The sequence below is a fragment of the Telmatherina bonti genome (assembly GCF_933228915.1).
Source record: "Telmatherina bonti genome assembly, chromosome: 18".
Classification (NCBI taxonomy): domain Eukaryota; kingdom Metazoa; phylum Chordata; class Actinopteri; order Atheriniformes; family Telmatherinidae; genus Telmatherina; species Telmatherina bonti.
This window is the reverse complement of record NC_136616.1, coordinates 27,761,530-27,782,900: the sequence shown is the minus strand read 5'-3', so window position 1 is coordinate 27,782,900 and position 21,371 is coordinate 27,761,530. Positions and strand designations below refer to the sequence as shown.

Here is a 21,371-nt window from a genome sequence, read left to right as displayed (position 1 = left end):
GTTGTTTTCACATGAGAGCAAGGTGCTGTGGAAATAATGACAATGAATGGATTAATTATTCACTGACTTGAATTTCAAATCACATCATACTTCCTTTCAAAATATTTTTTTTAATTTACTGACCTTTACAACCTTCTTCAGTCAGCTGACTGTCAACATCGCAGGCAGAACAAGCTGATGATTGAGGATCTTCTTCTTCTTCACAGTGAAGATCATAAAATGATTCTTCATCATTCATTCCCTTTTTTTTTAAAAAAAAAAAAGAGGAAAAATGCATTTAAGTATCCCATACACATGATAGGCTGAGTGAACAAGGACTGAATGCCCCATTCTGATTTCAAATACTACACTGAGGTTCAGATCAATGGTGTTTATTAACTTCAGAGTCAGAGTAACTTCATGCACCTCAGCTCTGATCTCTGCTGTTTTAAGAGTCTCGACATCATTTATCGACATTTATTCATCAGTCATTTATAATCCAAGCCGCTTTGTCTGATTAAGGATCACAGGGGAGCTGGAGCCTATCCCAGCAGTCTTTGGGCGAGCGGTGAGGTAGAGCCTAGACAGGTCACCAGCCCATCACAGGGCTAACAAAAAGAGACAAACAACCATTCATGTTCACACTCACTTCTAGGGACAATATTAGAGTAACCATTTATCCTAACATGCATGTCTTTGGATGGTAGAAGGAAGCCAGAGAGAGCCCACGCATACACAGGGAGAGCATGCAAAATCCACACAGAAAGGCCAACGTTTGAGCACTCCCCATCCGAGGATCAAACCAGTGACCTTCCACCATGCAGCCAAGTCCCAATATCATCTTTCAATGAATGGCAATTAGCACATGGCTAATTAGCATGGCAAAACAGGCACAAAATCCCAAAGTTATTTCCAGTACGTCCTGATAATATCCACACAAGATGTATTTTACTGCAGTCGCAGCTCATGTCTATTACTGAATCAGTGGCAGCTGTTTCAATGAAGGGTGGGGGGGTCAGAGTATGCTTGGCCAGATATGCCAGGTTCAGTGTCATGATAAAATCAACTTTGTTTTATTTACATTGTTTACCATTTTTTAACATTATTAGAAACCATTTTAATTTATGTGAATTTTTACTGTGATTATTGTTTCAAAATATTTTCCGCATATTTAAGGACTTTGCTTGTTATTTGTTTAGAAATGTGTAGAAAAGCTTTTAACCTCCATTGTGGAAAAAAAACTTTCCAGGTCAAACTGAAGCACACTGTTCAGGCAGCATCTACCTGAAAGTTGAAATTAGAAAAAGGTGTCAGTCTTCATTTTCTATTTTATGACATAACTAATTCTTTCTCTCTCGCTCGCTCTCTCTCTCTCTCTCTTGCTCATGTACAAAAAAAATGCATGCATCATTTAAAAAAACAGTATGAAATAAAAAAAACATTGATAAATTTAAAATACATCAAAAAATATTGTTTTTGATAGTTGACTGTCAGGCTACAGTCGTTGTCTACTACTACACAGCAGTAATCGTCTCTGTCTTTACCAAGCAGTGTTGACAGCATCTAAACCAACCTTGCTGTTCAGTTGACAGCTTAATGTTTTGTGACTACAAGTAAATAAATCAGACTCAAACAAAGCAAGCTTCTTAGGCTGAATCATGTTTCACTGTGTGCCTCACAAAATTCTCACAAAAAGAATAAACCACAGGGAAAAATATGACAAAATTACTTTTAATCCTCATTTACATTTATATTTGCTAAGAGATGCTATTCCTGCATTGCAAGATTCATCAAGAATGTGCTTTAGGTAACTACTTTGTAAAGGTCTAAAAGTATAAAAGTAAGAATAAAAGTAAACTAAGTGTCAAAGAGGTTTTCTTAGTTGGATGCAACAACACATGTTTACAGGTATCATCAGGCTGGTTTGTTGTCCTCTGTTAAACAGTTTCTAGTTGAGTCTCACTGCAGCACCTGCAGTCATGCTTTTTATGTTCCTGCTTTTTAAGTTGCTGGACGAGGTGGTAAAGTTTTGATAAGAAAAGAGTAAAGTTCATCTGACGAGGTTTCTAATGGCGTCATGAGGATATCCTCAAGACAACAGGGCTGGACTCCAGCAAGAGATTGACAGTCTTGGTCTGATGATCTTATATTAGTTGTTTTTCAAAGAAAAGTAAAGAAATAGTCTGATTATTTTCCTTCAACAAAATAAAATAAATTAACAAATTGACTGACTCTATCATCAGTCTTATAACTGCACACAAATACTTAAAATGTTAATGTCTCTAAGAGAAGTATCTTTCTTTTATTATGGAGAACAAAAGCATATCTTGAGGTGGTAGGAGGCTACCCTTGTGATAAATCATACAATTGATTTGGGTTTGAAATGAGTTGTATTTAGTTAAAGATTCAAGCTGACGAGATGACAGAAAAGACTGAAATCTGCAGTCAGAAAATCTTTTTTATCTCTTTTCCACCTGTAACTGCTGAGGTAGCCTCACAGTTCAACTGACAACATGCAACACGTTATAAACCTGCCCTTCCATGTTTTTTGATACTTCTCATACAAATAATGAAAAGTCTGTAGGTAAAACAACGTACCTTAGCTGTAGATGTTCCAAGTGTAAAACTGTCTTTTGATCCAAGTTTTTCTGTGTTGTGGGTCCTCTGTTTGAGCTTAAGTTGTTCTCTACAAAGCCCCACTCGGTGTGAAATGTGGCTTTCCAGACCGCTCAGCCGACTGCTGCCTGAAAACACTTTCACTTTTGATTTCGCTATGATGTGAACTTTCGTTTTATTGCAAATGGCCTCATAAAACCACCTGAAATGTTCATAGTAGGAAATAATACTAAATATGAAACACTGATTTAACAGATAAGCGTGATGGATTTGTATGCTATGCTTTACTTTAGATTTCAGTTTTATCTTTCACTGACAGTAAAGGTTGAGATTGGACGACCATTTATTTCTGAGTAAGTTTATGAGCCACTTTAAATTTTTTGGGTCAACCTTGACCTGATCAAGCTTATGCAGTTTTTAAGCTTTTCTTAATTTGCTCCATTTGACAACAAAATAAAAGAAAAAGAATCTTCTCATCCATCCTTGTTTTAGTGCATCATATCTTAAAGACCTTGTTCTTTGGTAGGCTATAAAGATTCGCTCTCGACTGCAGCTTGGTTGATGATTCACTATTTTACTTCCTGTAAACAAGCTGAGGTTGGAGGTGCTCCTGCTTGTTTTGCTGCTGTTGATTCTTCATGTTTGTCCTGCTCCAGAAACAGACATTAAACTGGAGAAAAAAACTGCTTTGTGTAAGAGTGAAACTAAAACTGTTAGTGTTTAATAAACTTCCCCTCTCCCAATGCTTTTTATTCATTTTTCTCTCTTTGTCCTCTTTGCGTCAAACTCAACAGTTGCTTCCCCCCCTTCCAGATCAACAACAACTTTAGACCATTCAGAATTTAACAGATCAACGAATGGGGTAAAGTGGCTGAACCCAACCCCCACCCAAGCACTGCACTGGACATCAGAGGTTATTTACTGACAGGAACTACTTTCACTTTTCTTTTCATGGTTTACTGGAAAGCAAAACTGTATTTATTTTTTTTAACAGCGTGATATAAAAATCTACCTATAACATAACAACAAATTAATTTTTTTCAAGTCATTGCAGATTTAAGATTTTTTTTTCAGAAAAATCTGAACTCAATCACAAAGTACAAAGAACTAAGGTGCTCAAGTGAAATGAAGCATGAAGTTAAACTCCATATTTGAGATAAGTACCTGCACATATAAATCTTTATTTTGGGTAATATCACAGTAATCTCTGCATAAAATTAAATAAAAATAAATAAATAAAACAGCTTTAGAAATGTAAGTTAGTGCATACTAATATGTCCCTGCAAATAGCATGTAGTTGTCATAAAATTTGCTGAACAGAAGCACTGAGAAGATGGATGTACCACACTTTGACAGCTCCTAAATATATCAATTCAACTCTCCAATTACCATTTAATTACCATAAGCAATAGCATGTTAAGAATTAGCATGACTTTCAACAGTTGAGAGGGCTTCTGTAGCATTTGTTTACTACTTAAGTTTGGTTCATTTTGAGTCTGTTTGCATTCAGTGTTGTTTTACCAGGTGATCAGACCATGGGCCAAGTGAACCAAAAACAGCCTGAATATGCAACCTCTGGTGGTCAACATGACAAAAACTGTACGACATGATTATATTGTTTTAACGTGTAATTATTTTTATGATAATTTTCCTATCTAAGTCTGATAAATAAAACCTTTCCTACTTTCAATAGTGCTTTAAATGTTATCACAACGTCTGCGGTAGCGACATTTAACCACATGATGGCAGTAAAGAGTGGCAATAATTTGAAAGACCAATCGCTTTCCGAAAATCTCCGTTGTATTATATTCATATTTGCTTAATTTTTAAACTAACCTTAAAAATACAGGTTTGATTACTTACATAATTTGTCATAATATTGCGAGATAGAATGACAGAAGGGCTGAATTTTTTTTTAATGAATTAATGTTGCCTACGGTGTTACAGAGATTTTCTTCCCCGGCAATAGCACTTCCGGGCTGAAGGATGCTGCGTTTCTGAGAAAAAATAAATCAACAAAATAACATGCGTCTTCTAAGTCAGCGAGAAGCATAAACGTCAATGTGACTTAAATCCAGCATCTAAAGGCAAGTCTCTTCATTACATGAAATATATATATATATATATGAAAAAATAATATTAACTCCATGTGGTTGGTCATTGCAGGCTTTGTAGCGGTGGCTAACCGTCTCCCTGCCTGTTTATCATTAGCAATCGCCTCATTTTATACATTGAATCAATAATCGTTTATTGGGATTTATAATTGACTTTGGACGGAACAAAATAGTTATTTACGGAAGACGGGGCACATGTGACACATTGCATGTTCAACTACAAATAAAGCCTTCAGCAGGATAATACAGACGTGTTAGCAATGTCCATGTCATGCTCGTGGTTTGTAAGAGGAAAGCTTATATGTCAGTGTGGGGAACAAGAGAAACCACTTCATGATTTATTATAAATAGGTCATTAGTATGTTTTTTATGTAGTTTAAAAATAAAAAATAAAAAAAAAAGTGCCTCTTACAAATGCCACCAAAGTGAGGACTTACAATATGTATCAAGAATATCATTACACATAGTTGTGGTTGACATGTATGCCATTATTTCCACAAAGCATTCCGTGTTTTTCTCGCATTTTTAATCAGTTTTGTCAAGCTTTAATTTCCCCCCTGTGAATGCAGTGCATTGACAGCTACACAAGTGTGTTTTTTATGATCTGCAGCTCATCATTCCTGATTTCACTAGATAAGACCATGGAAAGAGAGAAGGAATTATATTGTAGGAAATATACTAAAGTCTTTGGCAATGTACTTTATTGACTCTTAATAGCTTTAATGTCATTAATGAGCAGCGTGATGGTGTTTTATGTGTTAAAATTACATGTAAAAGCCAGAAAAACATTAATGATGTTATACATAAGAGAAAAATATGAGTTGTTTGAATAATAACACAAAATCATTTGGTGTAATAAAGGTGAAATGGCATGCCTTTCGGTTAGGGTGGATTTTGGATCTGAACTTTGTTTTGAAACAGGATTGTGTTTGGAAAAGGTAGAAATAGTACAGCGTGTGACATTTTCATATGCTATATCTAAATAATCTAAGCTGTTACAAACTGTAAATACCCAGCATGTACACCTATAAGCTTACTGTTTTGGCAGCTGTACTTTCTAAAGTGTCTATTAAAGACTGCATATTACTCACAGATAATCCATTTAGTTTTAATAATCACATTAATGTTATAATGTTGTTCAATGTTTTTTATATATATATATATATATATATATATATATATATATATATATATATGCCATACTGAAGGTGTAATTAAAGAAGGTGTGTGTGCCAATGTTCCTACTGTTTTTTATTTATTACATTTATGTCAAGAAAAACATGTTGATTGACACACAAAAGCTCAATATATTGGTCTCAACAAACTCCTCAATCAGTGACACTTTTTTGAGCATGTCATTGAAGTAATATTTTTCGAAAAAGAAACAATTTATGTCTGTTTTACTTCTTGTTATTGAATTATGTTGTGTTTCATATTTGTTATAACTACAGTAATATCCTTAAAGTTTCTTATGTTGATCTGCTGCATGTCTCTGAAGTTTAATATTTAAGACAGTTTTTTTATGTTATGAAGTTATCTTTTTTTATATAAAAATTTACTGTAGGTCCTGAGCATGTTTTTCTGCTTTTGTCCTCAGCTTCCTCACTTGGTCCCAGTTATTTCCTATACATTCTTATATCTGTCAAGACACATGACAGAGCCACGCAACCCTGGGATGTCCTCCGTCCCTCAGCTTAATCCAGCACACACAGAGTCCAGCTCGCCAGCTGTAGAGATGGATCCTGTCGAGTACACCCTGAGGAAGCGCCTCCCTCGTAAGCTCCCAAAGAGACGGAATGACGTCTATGTCAACATGAAAACTGATTTCCGGGCTCAGTTGGCACGCTGTCAGAAGCTCCTGGAAGGTGGAGGTCACAGGGAGATATGTGTCCATGGCTTGGGTCTTGCCATTAACAGGGCCATCAATATAGCTCTTCAGCTGCAGGCCAGTAGTCAGGGAGCGCTGCAGCTGGCAGCCAACACCTCCACAGTGGAGCTCGTGGATGACTTGGAGCCTGAAGATCCAGATGAGGCCGGGGAACCGATGACACGTACACGCAACAACTCAGCCATTCATATTAAAGTTTTCTATCCTGACCCCCAGTAATCTGAACAGAGATCCAGTATGTCAGCAGGTTCTATTATTCCTCATTGTCATATTTATCATCTGGTGTCCAAATGGACATAAAAATTGTCTGGTGGGACTCTATGTGGAGAATTTATAATACAGTCCTATAAAATGCCCCGGTGTTTACCAGTTTCCCAAATGTGAAGCTATAAGTTGACTTTGTAATTTGGGAGTTTGTGTCTTGTTTTTTTAAGTTTGCATGACTTACAGCAACAGCCGTATTTGGTAGGTTTAAGTTATTTATCATGTGGAAACATGTGGTTGTCCCAAATGCTCACCTACAGTTGTATTTCATTTTCGGAACCATCGTGTCTGCATGTGCTTAAAAATATTATTAAAAAAACTGAACTCGTCATGCTGGTGTAGTTACTATTTGTGTCCACTAGGTGTCAGTATTTAGCTGTTACCATGCTAGGATTTTTTCCAAACTTTTATGGCATCAGGTCACAATATTTTCTCAGTTTGTTTACAGTAAGCCGCACAGTGGCATGGTGGTTAGCACTGTGGTCTCACAGCAAGAAGGTTGCTGGTTTGAGGTTGGTGGGAGGTTTGAACAGTGGCCTTTCTGTGTGAAGTTTGAATGTTCTCCTTATGTATGTGTGGTTTCTCTCCAAGTACTTTGGCTTCCTCCCACCATGCAAAGACATGCATGTTAGGTTAATTGGTTAGTTTAAATTGTCTTTAGGAGTGCGTGTAACTGTAAATGCTTGCTTGTCTGGCGGTGCAGACCCTGTGATGGGCCGGCAACCTGTCTAGGGTGTACCCTGCCTCTTTCCCAATGATTGCTGGTATGGGCCCCGGTTTCCCCACGGCCCTGAATTGTACTATGTGGTTAAGAAAATGGAAGGATTGTTTACAATGTTTGTATCATGATGACATAAAATCAATTTAAATGTGGATTATCACCGGAGAACCCTTCTTGGTGTTTATTGGTTAAAAAATAATGTGGTGAAAGGCGACTTTTTTGATTCTTGTACAAAAATCACAGTTGAAAATGCTTTTCTTTTACTCTTCAGTATAACACCTGGCATGCATCATCAGGTTAAACACAAGGCAGGATGGAAGTAAGATCTGCATTACTTTCTGTCAGTGTCTGTCACAAGACTGCTTGTTGCTGCAGCATGTTAAAAGGCAGATAGCAGACGAAATGACCAGACTTCCCTTTGTTGTGTTTCCATTTATCCTTTCTTTATCCAAGAACAATATTTTGTATTTAAATAGTGAATTTGACAGTGATGGGACAAAACAGTACAAAAAAAGAGAAGAAAACAGGAAAGAAAATGCACAAACATCCTCAAAAAACAAATTGCACTTACGTAGCAAAATATAAAAATAAGGAAAAAACAAGGAAGAACACTTAACTCATGTGAAACTGTTGAGTATCCCTTTTTAAAGAAAGCCTTAAGTTCCCAGGACGAGCTGATTGCCTGTCTGCTGTTCCATGACGAACAATGGAGGGGGGGGGTGACACTGTGTTAGCGTCAGGTTCTGGAAAGCTATTTGCAATTACAGCTCCACAGGATGTCAATTGTAAATTTTTTTCATGCAATCTGGCTATCAGTGTATGGAGAGTTCGAGTGTTGGGTTTAGACAGAAAATAAAAACATAGATAACAGTTTCACAGTTCTCATGTAAGCCTCTACTCTGACCTTTTGCTCTCTCATTACAACCAAAACTCTGCATCGGCTCTGTAGGCCTTCGTTCTTGGGAGAGAACATGCAATGGCATGTTAGGATCCGTACAATCTTTACAACAAGGAAGAGCAGCTTGCCTTTGCAGATGGGAAATCCTTTGCAAATGTGCAAATGTTCAGTGGCACAGAAGAGTTAGACAGAGAGAGACCACCTAAAACCTTAAGGACCTGCAACTAACCTATAGACTGGAGCTTAAAATTAGAAAATCTGTATAAATAGTTATTACACAACTTAAAAAATATTAAATTATTCACTGACCTACTCCAACAGGAGAGCCTAATATTTCAGAGAGGCATGGATGTAAAATGTTAAAGGCATGCTGGGTGAGTTCTCATTCATGTCTGCCTCTTAGCGACCTCAAAGTCCTCTGATTTGCCGGTGCAATCAATACTTTCTTGGCATTTTGCTCCACGTTTCACTTTTAAAAAAGATGAGTGTCGGGGTCAAACTCGCTTGAAACAGACACATACACACTACGTCCACTGAAACATTTAGTCTCAACATTCTCTCGCGCACACACACACACAAAAGTACATCCACACACAAAGTGCAACACAGTGCCAAAGGCATCATTCTGGTCAGTCTGTGCTTCAACATGTCCACGAGTCACATCTACATTCCAAGGTGCAATCATCTCTGTCCATCCATAGCCTTGCTGGGACTGTCCTTTCAGCTTCCACCTTATTTGAGGACTGCCGTGTCCTTCTCTTCCCACGCAGCACCCAGTGCTTAGGTTAACGGTGTCAATTTCCTCCTCGTACTTTTGGAAACACAAATTACTGTAGCCTAGAGTAGCGTAATCAACTTATCAGCTGACATCTTGCTGACAAGCCGGTGCATCCAAAAGAAGAAGGCGCACTTTGCCTCGCAGGAAGTTGACATGGACTTGAAGCATTTCTGCAGCTGAGGACACCTTCCATGTTCCCTCAAGGCCCGCTGCAGTTGCTGGTGGGGTATATTCCTGGAAGAGAATACAAAGAAGCATCTTGATATGACCCATGTTTTCAGATACAGACAGTTCTTTCTGCTCTGGCATCTCTATCTACAAGGCCTCAGCTTGGAACCAAGCCATTTCAGAGGTTGTGTTGTCACCGCTCCAGCAATCTAAGAACAAGCTTGTGCAGCAGTATCAGTACCTACGGCATTTTAATGAAAGGCTTTCATTTAAAAGCCTGTCTCATGACATCCCACAGTCTCTCAGTTATCATAGAAAGTTTCATTATTTCATTACAATAAACTCAGTTTGAGCTCATGAAGGACTTATGAAGTAGTGTTTTTCCATCCTGCTCCACTACCCTGCTCCTTACACAATCTTTTCACCACAGGTAAATGGATTTGGTTTTAAATCCTTTTTAACACATATTCTTACTTAATAATTAGTCAGTATCCAGTAATGAGTTAAGAAAAAAGCAACTGTTTCAGATAATTCTTCAGATGTATAAAATCCCATTTGTTTTAATTTGACTGTTGTGCCAAAGTGCTGATAAATTTACTAAAATGATGAAGGATAAGCTAATAAGCCTGCTTATAAAACAAGTGATTAAAATGATCCTATAATATTTGCTTCATTACTGACATTCTTTCATTTTTGTTCTAGTATTTTCTACGTCCCTGTTTTTCTTTTCATCAAAGCTTGTTACTTTACAGCACATCTGCAATGTCTCCCAGTCCTGGACCTTAGGAACCACTGGGCTGCATGTTGTAGAGGTCTCCATTCTTTAACACACCTAATTCAAATGACTGGCTTATTAACAGACTTGCAAAAACTTGACGTTCAATAAATCTGCATCAGGTCTGCTGGAGTTGGTAAGAGCTAGAGCATGTAGGGCAGTGGTCCATGAAGACCAGGATTGTGAAACACTGTTCCAAACTGGTGGCTGGAATCATATTAGCCATGTCTGCAATGAAACATACTTAACTCTGGAAGAAGCCTACATTTTTACTTTATGTTGGTTTTATGGCTACTAAAGATTATAAACATACAGTATTGTATGCAGGTGAGCCAATAAGCTTTCAGCTGATATGCCAAGATGGGTTAGACACCTCCATTTTCACAAGCATCACAGCTCAAACCAGTTCAGAGGTTTAAGGGAATATGGAGACTACTTCTGTTTGGGTGTATTGCTCTATTTTTTATTATTATTATTATTATTATTTGCAGGTGATTTTTAGGTTAAGGGCTGTGAAGACTGTGGCAAACCCTTCAACTTTAACCAAGTTTATGGTAATAATCCTGTTTCAGGTATTCAGGGGATCCATTCATTTTACCAGTGAAACGTTCCCTATAAGACCGGTTGCAGTTTAAGCCTAAAACCTTACCTAATTTACCCTTAGCATGAATGATATTGCACGTATACACCAGAGGTGTCCAAAGTAAGTCCTCAAGGGCCACAGTCCTGCAGGTTTTCTGTATTTCCTGCTCTAATACACCTGATTAAAATTAAATGGATCAAGCCAACAAAGTTCTGCTGAGGCAAGTGTGTTGGAGCAGGAATATATCAAAAACCTGCAGGACTGAGGACTGGAGATGGGCAGTCTTGGTATAAACAGTGACGCATGTATGCTTGACAAAGAAGATGAATATGCAGGCGGATGGACAGTTTTGTCTGTTTCCTATGTTGGTTACATGCGCAATTGGTCAATTTTCAAGGAGGTTAGCCATCCGTCACTTCACACAGAAAAAGGAGCAATATTACGGACGACGCATGGCAGTATGGAGGTGGCAAAGTATGACAGTGTTTGAAATCGACGTCTGACCTGGAGCATAAATAGGCCTTTAGAGTTGTGACAAATGTCACAGTCCACAGGACTTGTTTCCAAAATGACAGCAAACTTTTCAGATTGTATAAACTAACACTACACAAACGGCTGTGTGATAGTAAACCGTCACTCCAAGAGTTGATGCATTATCAGGAAGATCCTTTTGCATTCAGGCTGGGTGTTTTCATTTGTCTTTCTATTCTATTCTATTCTATTCTATTCTATTCTATTCTATTCTATTCTAAAGTCATTTATCCAAAGTGACTTACATAGTGAGAAGAACACAAGCATGAAATCAAACAGTAGAGGACATCGTAGGAAGGTGCTTGTAGACTGTCCAGTTGGACGCAGTCCCTTACATGAAGTGCTACAGCCTTTTTTTTTTTTTTGTTTTCCCCTTCCTACCCCATAATATCACCAATGTTAAAGTACAAAGAATTAATATCATCATGTTTGTTGCAAAGAACTGGGCTAAGTTCTCCAACTTTCCAACAACTATAGCTATACTAAGTGTGGAAGTGCTCCTTTGAAGAGCTGAGTCTTCAGCTTGCTCTTAAAAGTAGACAGGGACTCTGCAGAGCGGACAGTTTGGGAGATCATTCCACCATCGTGGCACAACAGAGGAAAAAAGTCTGGCTAGTGATTTAGTCCCACGTATTGGTGGTAACATGAGGTGTCTTTCACTGGTGGGACGCAGCTGTCGAGAGGGAGTGTAGGTCTGGATTAAGGAGTGAAGGTGGACAGTAGCCGTTTGAGTTATTGTTTTGTAAGCCAGAAGCAAAGCCTTAAATTTGATGCGCGCTGCAACCGGAAGCCAATGAAGAGCAATGAGCAGCAGGGTGACATGAGCTCATTTATCAAGTCCAACACACAGTTTTCAAGGAAAGTTTCCATGGTCTTCTAGAGCAGGGCTTTCATGTATTCCGACTTCAACACACCTGAATCACATTAAATGACTCTAACATTCTATCAGGTTTACATGGATGGATATATGGAAAACCTGATGTATTGCAGACTTTGTAGAACCGAAGTGAGTAGCCCTTTTCGAGAAAATCATGGAAACTTTCTTTGAAAACTGTGTTGAACTTCTAAAAGGACAACAACGGCTGAGTCAGTATCCATTTTATATCCTGTCTCTTCTCTGAGCTCTTTCCAGCCAGTAAAAGTAAGTTCATTATTGACTTTCGTCACTTCTCTGTCTTTTTCGCTTTCAATTTTTTGATGCTGGATAATAGGTCATGAACCTTTGAAGTTTGCATCACGTCCACTTTTTAATAAGAAAAAGGCTCTTCCAAAATAATCAAGGTGTGAGAACATGGTGCAATGTAATGTACTTCGTTCATTCATTCATTTTCCTAACTGCTTAATCCAATTCAGGTTTGCGGGGAAGCTGGAGCCTATCCCAGCAGTCTTTGGGCGAAAGGCATGGTACACCTTGGACAGCTCGCCAGTCCATCGCAGGGCCACACAGAGACAAACAACCACTTGACCTCACACTCACTCCTCGGGTGAATTTAGCGTAACCAATTAACCTAACATGTATGTCTTTGGACGGTGGGAGGAAGCTGTAGTTCCTGGAGAGAACCCACGCATACACAGGGAGAACATGCAAACTCCACACAGAAAGGCCACTGCCCAAACCCCCCCCCAGCCAAGGATCAAACTAGCGACCTTCTTGCTGTGAGGCCACAGTGCTAACCACCATACCACCGTGCAGCCCTGTAATGAACTTAATTAAATTAAAAATACTTTATTAAAGCCAGAGGGAAATTGTAACAGTTTATTGCATACCACCTTTATTTCTTTATTTGTTTACATCAATTTGCAGATGTAAACTTTTTGCATGATTTACTTCTTTTGGCATGTTTTTAAGCTAACTAATTTGGTTTGAAATATTGAAAACTATTTTGTTATACTTGACAAACATTTATTTTACCCAGTCAAAACTCATCTTTAAAAAGTTCAAATTCGTCCCTATGAAGATGAAAATGACACAAGACAATAACCAAGCACCATTAGCAACCTAACCTGTGAATTTGTACTTCAAACTGCAGCAACTCACCTGGATATTGAGGCTATGCAGCACAGCGTTGATGCTGAGCAGGTTTCTGACAGTGTTGTCGAGGTGGCTGTTTAGTGCTGTGTTGGTGACCGATGTCTGTAGTAAGCTGAAGCCCTGTTGTAAAAGCCACAAACCAGTCTGCACTTCCTGAGCTTTTTCCGGTGCCTTCCCAAAAGATAAACAGAACCAAAGAGTTAAGAGTGTCATTTTGGAAGTGATAAGGATCAAAGCAAGTCGGAAGTAATCAGTTCTTCCGTTAGAAATTAACAAGAGTTACAAATCCCACAAGAAAACACCTCAAGCAGGAAATCTGACGTCTAGAAAATTGCAATGTGCATACTCTTCTTTGTAGCAAATCTACGTCTTCTCTCAAGGATTCCATTGACTTGATGTGGTTACTCACACTTTTCTTTTCCCAGTCATCAAAGTTGACTGTTGTTTGGGGAACAGAGACAGACTCTGACAGGCTACATTCTTCTCTGCACGACTTCTGAAAACAGAATAACAATGACTATATTCAGATTGATCTTACTCAAACATTCAGCACGGGGTGATCAGAGAGCCACAGGGTCTGCAGCAACCTTTAGTCTGAATGCATGCAGACACATATTCCTCTCACCATAGCGACTTCTGCGTCTCGTGCTTCCTGGATGAAATGGTTCAGGACCCTCAGGTCACAGATTGGCCTTAGTGGGGATGGTAGGCCTGGGCGGGTCCACTCCAACACTATCAACAGCAAGGCAAACAGTCCTGCCATCACAGATGCAAACAAAAAAAAAGGCATTTGCTGAAGGTTTGATAATCAATCAAACTAAAATTCACATGCAAACTACACCTGAGAGATCTTACATTTAAACTGTATATCAAAATAGGTCATACTGTCTCTGCACTATGCCGCTGTCCAAATGTGCATCAACGTTACAGTATTGACAAGTAATCTTTAAATCCCTCCAACAATGTGCAGAAAATCAACTCAATTTGCATTTTTATGAGCTGCTGCTTTTGTAGAAGTTTGGATGCTTCTGCTATCTGTGCATGAGCTATTCTTGAGATGACGCGTCGAGCTCGTTTTGGCTTCAAACACCCTCATTAATTTCATGAGATTTAAAAGTCTATCTTTTACTTAATGTGAGTTTGAATGATGCCTTACTTGCACTTTTTGTGCTTGTAAAACCTTGATAAGGGGTGTGGAGTTAAATTATAGTATCATTTGATCGTGACATTTCCGCTGTACTGCAGGTTTTACAGGTTTCCCTGCTGCAACATACCGAGGTCAAATGAAACTGATCCTTAACAGCTTGATGTCAAGCTCTGCAGAAGTCTCTAAATGACCAATCAAATTGCATTAGATGTGTCGAAACAAGGAGACTTCTAAATCCTGCAGGTGTTGATGACCAGTGCAGGGGATCCCTGATTTAAATGATCGTCATTTATGCAAATACAAAAGGGTTTAAACAGACACTGAGTCCACTGGCTTCATGAGTCAGTTCCTAAATAAGTCGAAGGAAATATTTTTTTAGGATTTTATAATAATATTATCCAAGCTGGCTGAACTCTGTGGCATCTGTTGTTCAATTTGGAGTGGATATCTGTGAGTTTACAATGAATTTTTGCTAAACCAAGTTAAAATTAAGGAATTAACTCCAGTTGTAGACACATGATTCATTAACATAACATGAACTTGAATTAAAATGAAACATCCTTTTCAACAGACTGTCAAGAGAAGAAAAAAACCTGGCACATGTTTTGTCTTAAAATATGTTTTAGGTTTACAAGCATGAGAAACCTCTGGAAGGCTTTCATAATCTGTAAATATCTCAAACTGTCTCTTTGGATGCTTGCTTTTTCCATTGCTATATTTTCTATGCTATTTTCTAAGGTGAATACTGGTGGAATGTCCTGCATGACAAACATGATCTCCTTCTGCCTCAAAGAACTAAACAAAGTAGTAGACAATGAAGTGTTCACAGAGAGGTAGATCAGACTCCCTCTAAAAGCTACACATGACATCACCTCAGTCTCTCTGTCTGTGGAAGTCATGGAAGGTATACTGTCCTGTGGAGATCCCCACAGGTCTCACTATCCACCAGGTTGAGCCCCATTCTGTTTGTGAGAACCTATGTGGCCATTCAGTTAACTGCTTTCATAAGCAGTTGGACAAGATCTTTTGCAGGTGTCAGATTCTTCACCAAAAATATGCACACTGCATACCAGCAGGGGATTTCCCTTTCCAAAACATGTTAAGTCAGGATGATGGGATGACTCAGCATGATAAAGCAGTTTCTCATGAAGAAACCATGTGATATCTCGGATCATGAACAGAAACCTGCAGATATCAGGATGCTTCTATAATTTGCATATCTGTGAGTTTCTCCTAGGAGACATCACTTCTAACTTGTTCTCGGAGAGCTAAAAAGACACTTCTAACATCCTCAAAAGTCACAGCATTAGAATATTTCTGGATCATGAGTGGGATTTTGTTGTGTCATGTGGGAAAATGGCCTTGTTCCTCCATGCCACATGCTGAATGCACTCTTTCACAGCGGCCTGCGTGCGTGACGCAAAAGCGTGATTGAAAATACAGATGATCTTCCCAAGTCGGCAGGTCAGACAGAAGTCATATTAAGTTCTCAGACTCTCAAATAACGTGCACAAAGGGAGCTAGGTTTCCAAAATTAGATTAATAAAGCAAGTTGTCTACCAATAGTATTGGTCTTCTGAGAGGTCAACAGTATAATCAGCTTAACCTCTATGCCCCCTTTCTGCAATGCCAGGGTCCCTGAGGAGATTTGAAATGACAGACCATGTATAGAGAAGCACAGCTGACTTATACCAGCCCATGCATCCAACAACTTCACCACAGTATTGCTGACCAATACCTCGCATGAACAAGTACTTATCATGCATATAGACTCGGAATAGAACACATATCAGCTCAAACCCTAATACATGCTGACACATAGCCCTGTGAATGGGACATTCATTGATTATATGGATTTCCAAGGGCTCTTTTGCAGACTAACTGAAAACTGTATGATGAATACAATTCATAGGCATTGCAGGAAATGAATAAGAGCTAAATACAGAGCATTACATAGAATAAGTCTGATAACATGGATATACCTCCACCTGGAAGGTCCATTTTTATCTAAACAATGACTAACCTATTTGAGGATTTTTTCTTACCCCTTTCCAGACCCATTGTGGTACTACGAGTTTCTAAAAGCCCTGCAGGTCTTATTCACATCATAGTTATAGTAAAACTTTACATCAGCGCTCTAGAGTCTTGGGATCGATGCTCACCTACATGATATGATGTAAAACACAGTTTTGGAATCAATAACATTTCTGCACAACATTGAGACCTCTTTTCCACATGCTCTGACTTTTCTTCATGTGTGTGACTCAGCTTGAGGATTATCAGTGACCTTTCCGCCACCCCCACTGCCTACGTGAGAAGTTATCAATTTAAAAAGTGCGCTCACACATACACTATCTCTTGACTTTCTCACCTCAGTGATGGAATTCGCAGTCCAGGACCGTGGCCAGACTACGAGCTACTTCGTCTGCCAAACTCAGCTGCCAAAACAATGCCGCTATTTTTTTTTTTATTAGGAGCTGTAGTATACAAGTGGTAACACTTCGGCTGATGGCAATATGAGAAAGGCTATGGGCAGGTCGCAGGGTGCACACGTGAAGTGACACTTTTGATAAGAGCTATTTTAACACACTCATGCCAGACACAGTCTTAAAAGTTTAAACCTACTAAACGGTGTAGAGGAAATGGTTTAATGACGCTGGATTGTTATCTTTGGCCGGTGACTGCTTTTTAGCCTCCTCTCTCTTTTGGACGGGTGTTCCATGATAAAGTGCAGAATTGTAGTTAAGTAGGGATCAGATGACAGGTATGTAGTCATTTCCGGCTGCTCTGCTGGAATTCCTTAGTACTGTCAGCTTCTGATAACCTCTTGCACTTTTTTTGCTGACAGAAGTATGCGATGACTGTGCCCAAAAGTGCAGAATCAGCAGTTTTCCAGTCTGCTGTGTCATGCTGAAGGAAAGGACTTGTAGCGTATTTTCCCAGAGAGCAAGACTGACTGTCACAATGGTCATCAATACTCGGCATCTTCACAGCATGTCGAGTCATCTGGGGCAGCCTCTAGCAGCAGAAAATAAAGCATCTTTGGCTCAAGAGTGGATCGAATGTGCCACCCAAACAACTAAAACAAAGATTAATTCATTTTAAATGACAGCTTTACAGCTTAGACATGAATGTGTTCCAAGAAGTGGTGCATGTAGAAAAGTTCTACACATGTCAAAGTGTCATTGGAAGGAAGAAGGTCAGGCTTTGTATAGCAATGGTGTCCAGCTCTGGTCCTTGAGGGCCACAATCCTCCAGGTTTTCCATGTATCCCAGTTCCAACACACCTGACATAAACTAATCAGTCATTGTGCAGAACTTCATTGGCTGTTGGATCGATTTAATGGAAGCCAAGTGTGTTGGAACGGGGACATGCTGAAAACCTGCAGGACAGTGGCCCTCAACGTATAGGTATATTGATTATTGACATATTTCTACATCATTTCTTTCAGTGGCTGTGTACCTCTATCAGTGCTATCTCTCTTTTCTCTCCCCTCTTCTATCTGTTCAGGCTTCAGCATTTGCATGTCATTTGCACTGCAGACCAGTCTAAATATCACCATTCCCATGTGAAATCTATTTAATCCTCCAACTTAAATGACTAATTTGGTCTGGATGTTAGCCCAAACATTTTAGTAATTTTTCACTCTGAATGTTTACTAAACTCTTCCCCTCCATCTAAATGATATCTTTCTTGTGCTGCTTTAGGTCCAGAGCTCAGTCATTCCAGTGGAGGAGGTGGATGGGAAGACACAGTCTGACTGATCATTGCACCCTAAAGTATCCAATTTACCTGAAACCACACATTCTCCAGATACTATGACATTTAACTTCTATCTTTTTTTAAAAAGACAAAGTTAACTTTGTTCAGTGCCTTTCTGTCTCTGCAGCACTCTTATCTTGAAACACAGGCATCTGTTTGCAAAGGAATTTCAAATAATGCAACAGTGGCCTAAAACATAGCCTTGGATTTTTTTAGACTCCTTCATAAGTATATCCTAAATATGCAATCATGAAAGAGAGCTAAAGTCTACCTAATTTTATGAAACTATTACAGCTTGCAGTGAGCCATCTGCTGCCAGAGGAGATATTTATTAATGGCAACACTAAGATAGTCTTTAAGTTAAGTGATACTCTTTGTGTGGCTGTCGTTTCTACAGACATGTATAAAAATGGATGTATTTAGTAGCCTAGCACTAATCTCACAGCTGGACAGACAACTTTTTTGGGCAAAAAGCAACATTTAACTTCCAACCATATCAAAGGACAACAAACCAATATTAGTCGAAAACTGCCAGAAAAGGTTTCCTAACAAGAAAAATTTATACATTTAGTTAACTTGGACGTCTCAATGTGTTAATTGTTTCAGTGGTGTAAACTACTTCCAGGCACAACTTTATGTTTTAGGAGCTGAAAAGTTGGAGAAGTTAATGGAGGCAGCTGCAACCGCGTGTTCCCAAAGTATATCTGTCTCTGGTGGAATTACACAATACACTTCCATGAACCCTCGTTATATTACAATCCTTTGGCACGTTAGCTTTGTGGTAAATTAGAGGAAATCTTTCACGTGAATCAGCAACCACGGGAATACAATCAAACAGAGATGATTCAGTGGAGGAATAACTCATCTCTAAGCAATCAGTGTGTGCATCCTCAGCGTGATGAGCACAGTCTACCAGCAGAACTCGGCTGGATCTGTCAGGTAAATGCGCAAAAACAGTGAAAACATCATACTGAGGAAATTCGCTCTTACCTCTACCCGTTTTCCGCAACATTCGCGAAATGGTGCCGCATCTTTTAAAAACATCGTGAGATCATTAAACAGCCTATATGCGCACGCGTCACGCCAGATATCCAACAGGTCCAAAACGCAGCCAAGTGCGCTGCTGTCCGCGGAGGTCCGTGGAGAAAAAAACAGCCCCGTGCTGCTGGACAGAGCGCTCACCTACACCACTTTGCATCACTGCTGTGCTTTGGGATAACCTTTTATTTACCTCCCCTGGGGGAGATATGTGATAACGTGATAGCCTGCAAGAGCGAGCACGCGCCTTTTTTACGCCCCGCACTGTGAGCGATTAAACATCAACCCCATCGCGCGGTCCCCCACTGCGTAAAGCTTGAAAATAGAGCAACAACTAAAGCCGGCGTAGAGAGGAAAAAATCATGAAGGCATGCCCTTAACTCACTGGGAAATTCCATAGCGGTGTCCGCATAGCCCCTCACAGGGTCCTCGCGGTTTGGCCAATAGGTCCGTCTATTGCCCATTAATTGGAAACGAAGCTCTTTTGTGGATCTCTTGTGCACTTATCCGGTAGGTGTTTCTAAAAACTGATCCCCGTTTGATTTTTTATTGATGACTTTGAGAATAAAGTTGCATTGTTCCTGTGATGACAATACAAACTACTCCTCCCTTAAGGCTAAATGTTTTCTTTCATTGTTGTGCAAATAATGGGCTATCCCTGTTTATTAAACATGTGGCCAAAACTAAATAATGTCTCCAACAAAAAAAAAAAAAAAAGACGCGCTTAGACTTCCCATTCATTGTTAGGGGGCTTTTCGGAGGTGGTTTTCACAGTAGTTTTCAAAAAGATGAGTTATTAATAAAAAAAAAAAAAAATGAAATGAGGATGTCACAAATATTTGCCACAATAGAATGAATGGTGAGCAGTCAGTGGTTGCAGTGGCTGAAAGATTATTTAGAGGATTTAAAAGAGCCACACACCCTCTCAGTCTGCCACCTTTGCCAGGATTTACACAGCAACTGACGGCACCTTCAAGACAGTGAAGTAGGCATACTTATAACACCCTCCTCCACCCTGACAGTGACACACATCCTGTGTGAAAGCCTAAAACTTCCACATGATGTGTCTTCCTATTTCATTCCTATTTAAATCATTTTAACTCCCTGATGGGACTTTTAAAGAAGTCACTAAAATTAAATGTGTATATATATATATATATATATATATATATATATATATATGTGTGTGTGTGTGTGTGTGTGTGTGTGTGTAAACATATATAGCTATGCTTACCTTCACGGCATCCAGTTTAAGTGTAGTTGTTCATTTTTCATTCTTTGTGATCAAACCCTTCCATCTCATTCTTTTCCTTTGCTTTTCCAGATTGAAATTCAGATGAAGATGGTCACTAAAGGTAAGATTCCCAGAAGAATTAAAGGAGCCACGAACTCCCAAACTCTGGACATTGACATGGGATTGTCATCTCCTGAAAAGTCAAGTGATTATAAAGCTTGGAGTTAAGCAACTTAAGTCATTACATTGGTCCTTTGAATTGCCTGGAGATTCCAAGAACCCAAGATGCCAGTCACATGGTCAAGTTCATCAGCTCCTCTAGACAAAATGCTCACAAGACTGTGAGGATGGTGATCTTCGTGTAAACCAAGTTTTGTCCTTCTTGCCTCTGATTTATGTCATTGCCTTATGAAACAATTTGCCACGGCGCAAACAATCTATAAAGCGGGGATATGTACCTTTCACTGGGGTCTTATAGCCTGGAACTCTACTATTGTGTTCAGCTAGTCCTCCTATGTCTTTTGTGATTGTGAAGGGGACGGAACCATCAGCTGTTAAAACATGATTTCACTTACAGAACTAGAAAAGCATTGGAGAGCACAAACCTCCTCCAAGCAACTCATTTCTACTCACATTGTAATTTTGATTCCTAGAGTCTTGATGTGTGTTGCATGTTTATATCTTAATGTGTTCTCTTGCAGTAAAGAAAATTCCAAAGATTCCCTATGTTTTCCTGTTCTGGATCATAGTACCCAAAATGTTGCTTGGATCGAGATCTATCTTTGATTAATAACCTGTTGGGAAAACAGTTGTAGCTTGAAATGATAAAGAACTGTCAAAAG

At 39.1% G+C, this 21,371-nt stretch overlaps 2 protein-coding genes across 2 annotated transcripts; one reads left to right on the top strand and one right to left on the bottom strand.

Moving 5' to 3' along the window:
• The first annotated feature begins 4,559 nt into the window (after positions 1 to 4,559).
• pop7 (POP7 homolog, ribonuclease P/MRP subunit) lies at positions 4,560 to 7,190 on the top strand. The gene is made up of 2 exons (XM_079257692.1): positions 4,560 to 4,682; positions 6,307 to 7,190. The coding sequence occupies exon 2, from the start codon at positions 6,361 to 6,363 to the stop codon at positions 6,814 to 6,816; it is 456 nt and encodes a 151-aa protein (XP_079113818.1). The 5' UTR covers positions 4,560 to 4,682; positions 6,307 to 6,360; the 3' UTR covers positions 6,817 to 7,190.
• A 2,149-nt stretch (positions 7,191 to 9,339) lies between these two features.
• epoa (erythropoietin a) lies at positions 9,340 to 19,344 on the bottom strand (the record flags this gene model as incomplete). The annotated part of the gene is made up of 5 exons (XM_079257691.1): positions 19,248 to 19,344; positions 13,973 to 14,103; positions 13,757 to 13,843; positions 13,354 to 13,518; positions 9,340 to 9,492 (listed from the first exon to the last, which is right to left on the bottom strand). The coding sequence occupies exons 1-5, from the start codon at positions 19,267 to 19,269 to the stop codon at positions 9,340 to 9,342; spliced, it is 558 nt and encodes a 185-aa protein (XP_079113817.1). The 5' UTR covers positions 19,270 to 19,344.
• Between the last annotated feature and the right edge of the window lie 2,027 nt (positions 19,345 to 21,371).

Excerpts from the sequence above, each read along its gene's own strand:
- pop7 (XM_079257692.1), top strand. The coding sequence starts at position 6,361 with ATGACAGAGCCACGCAACCCTGGGATGTCCTCCGTCCCTCAGCTTAAT.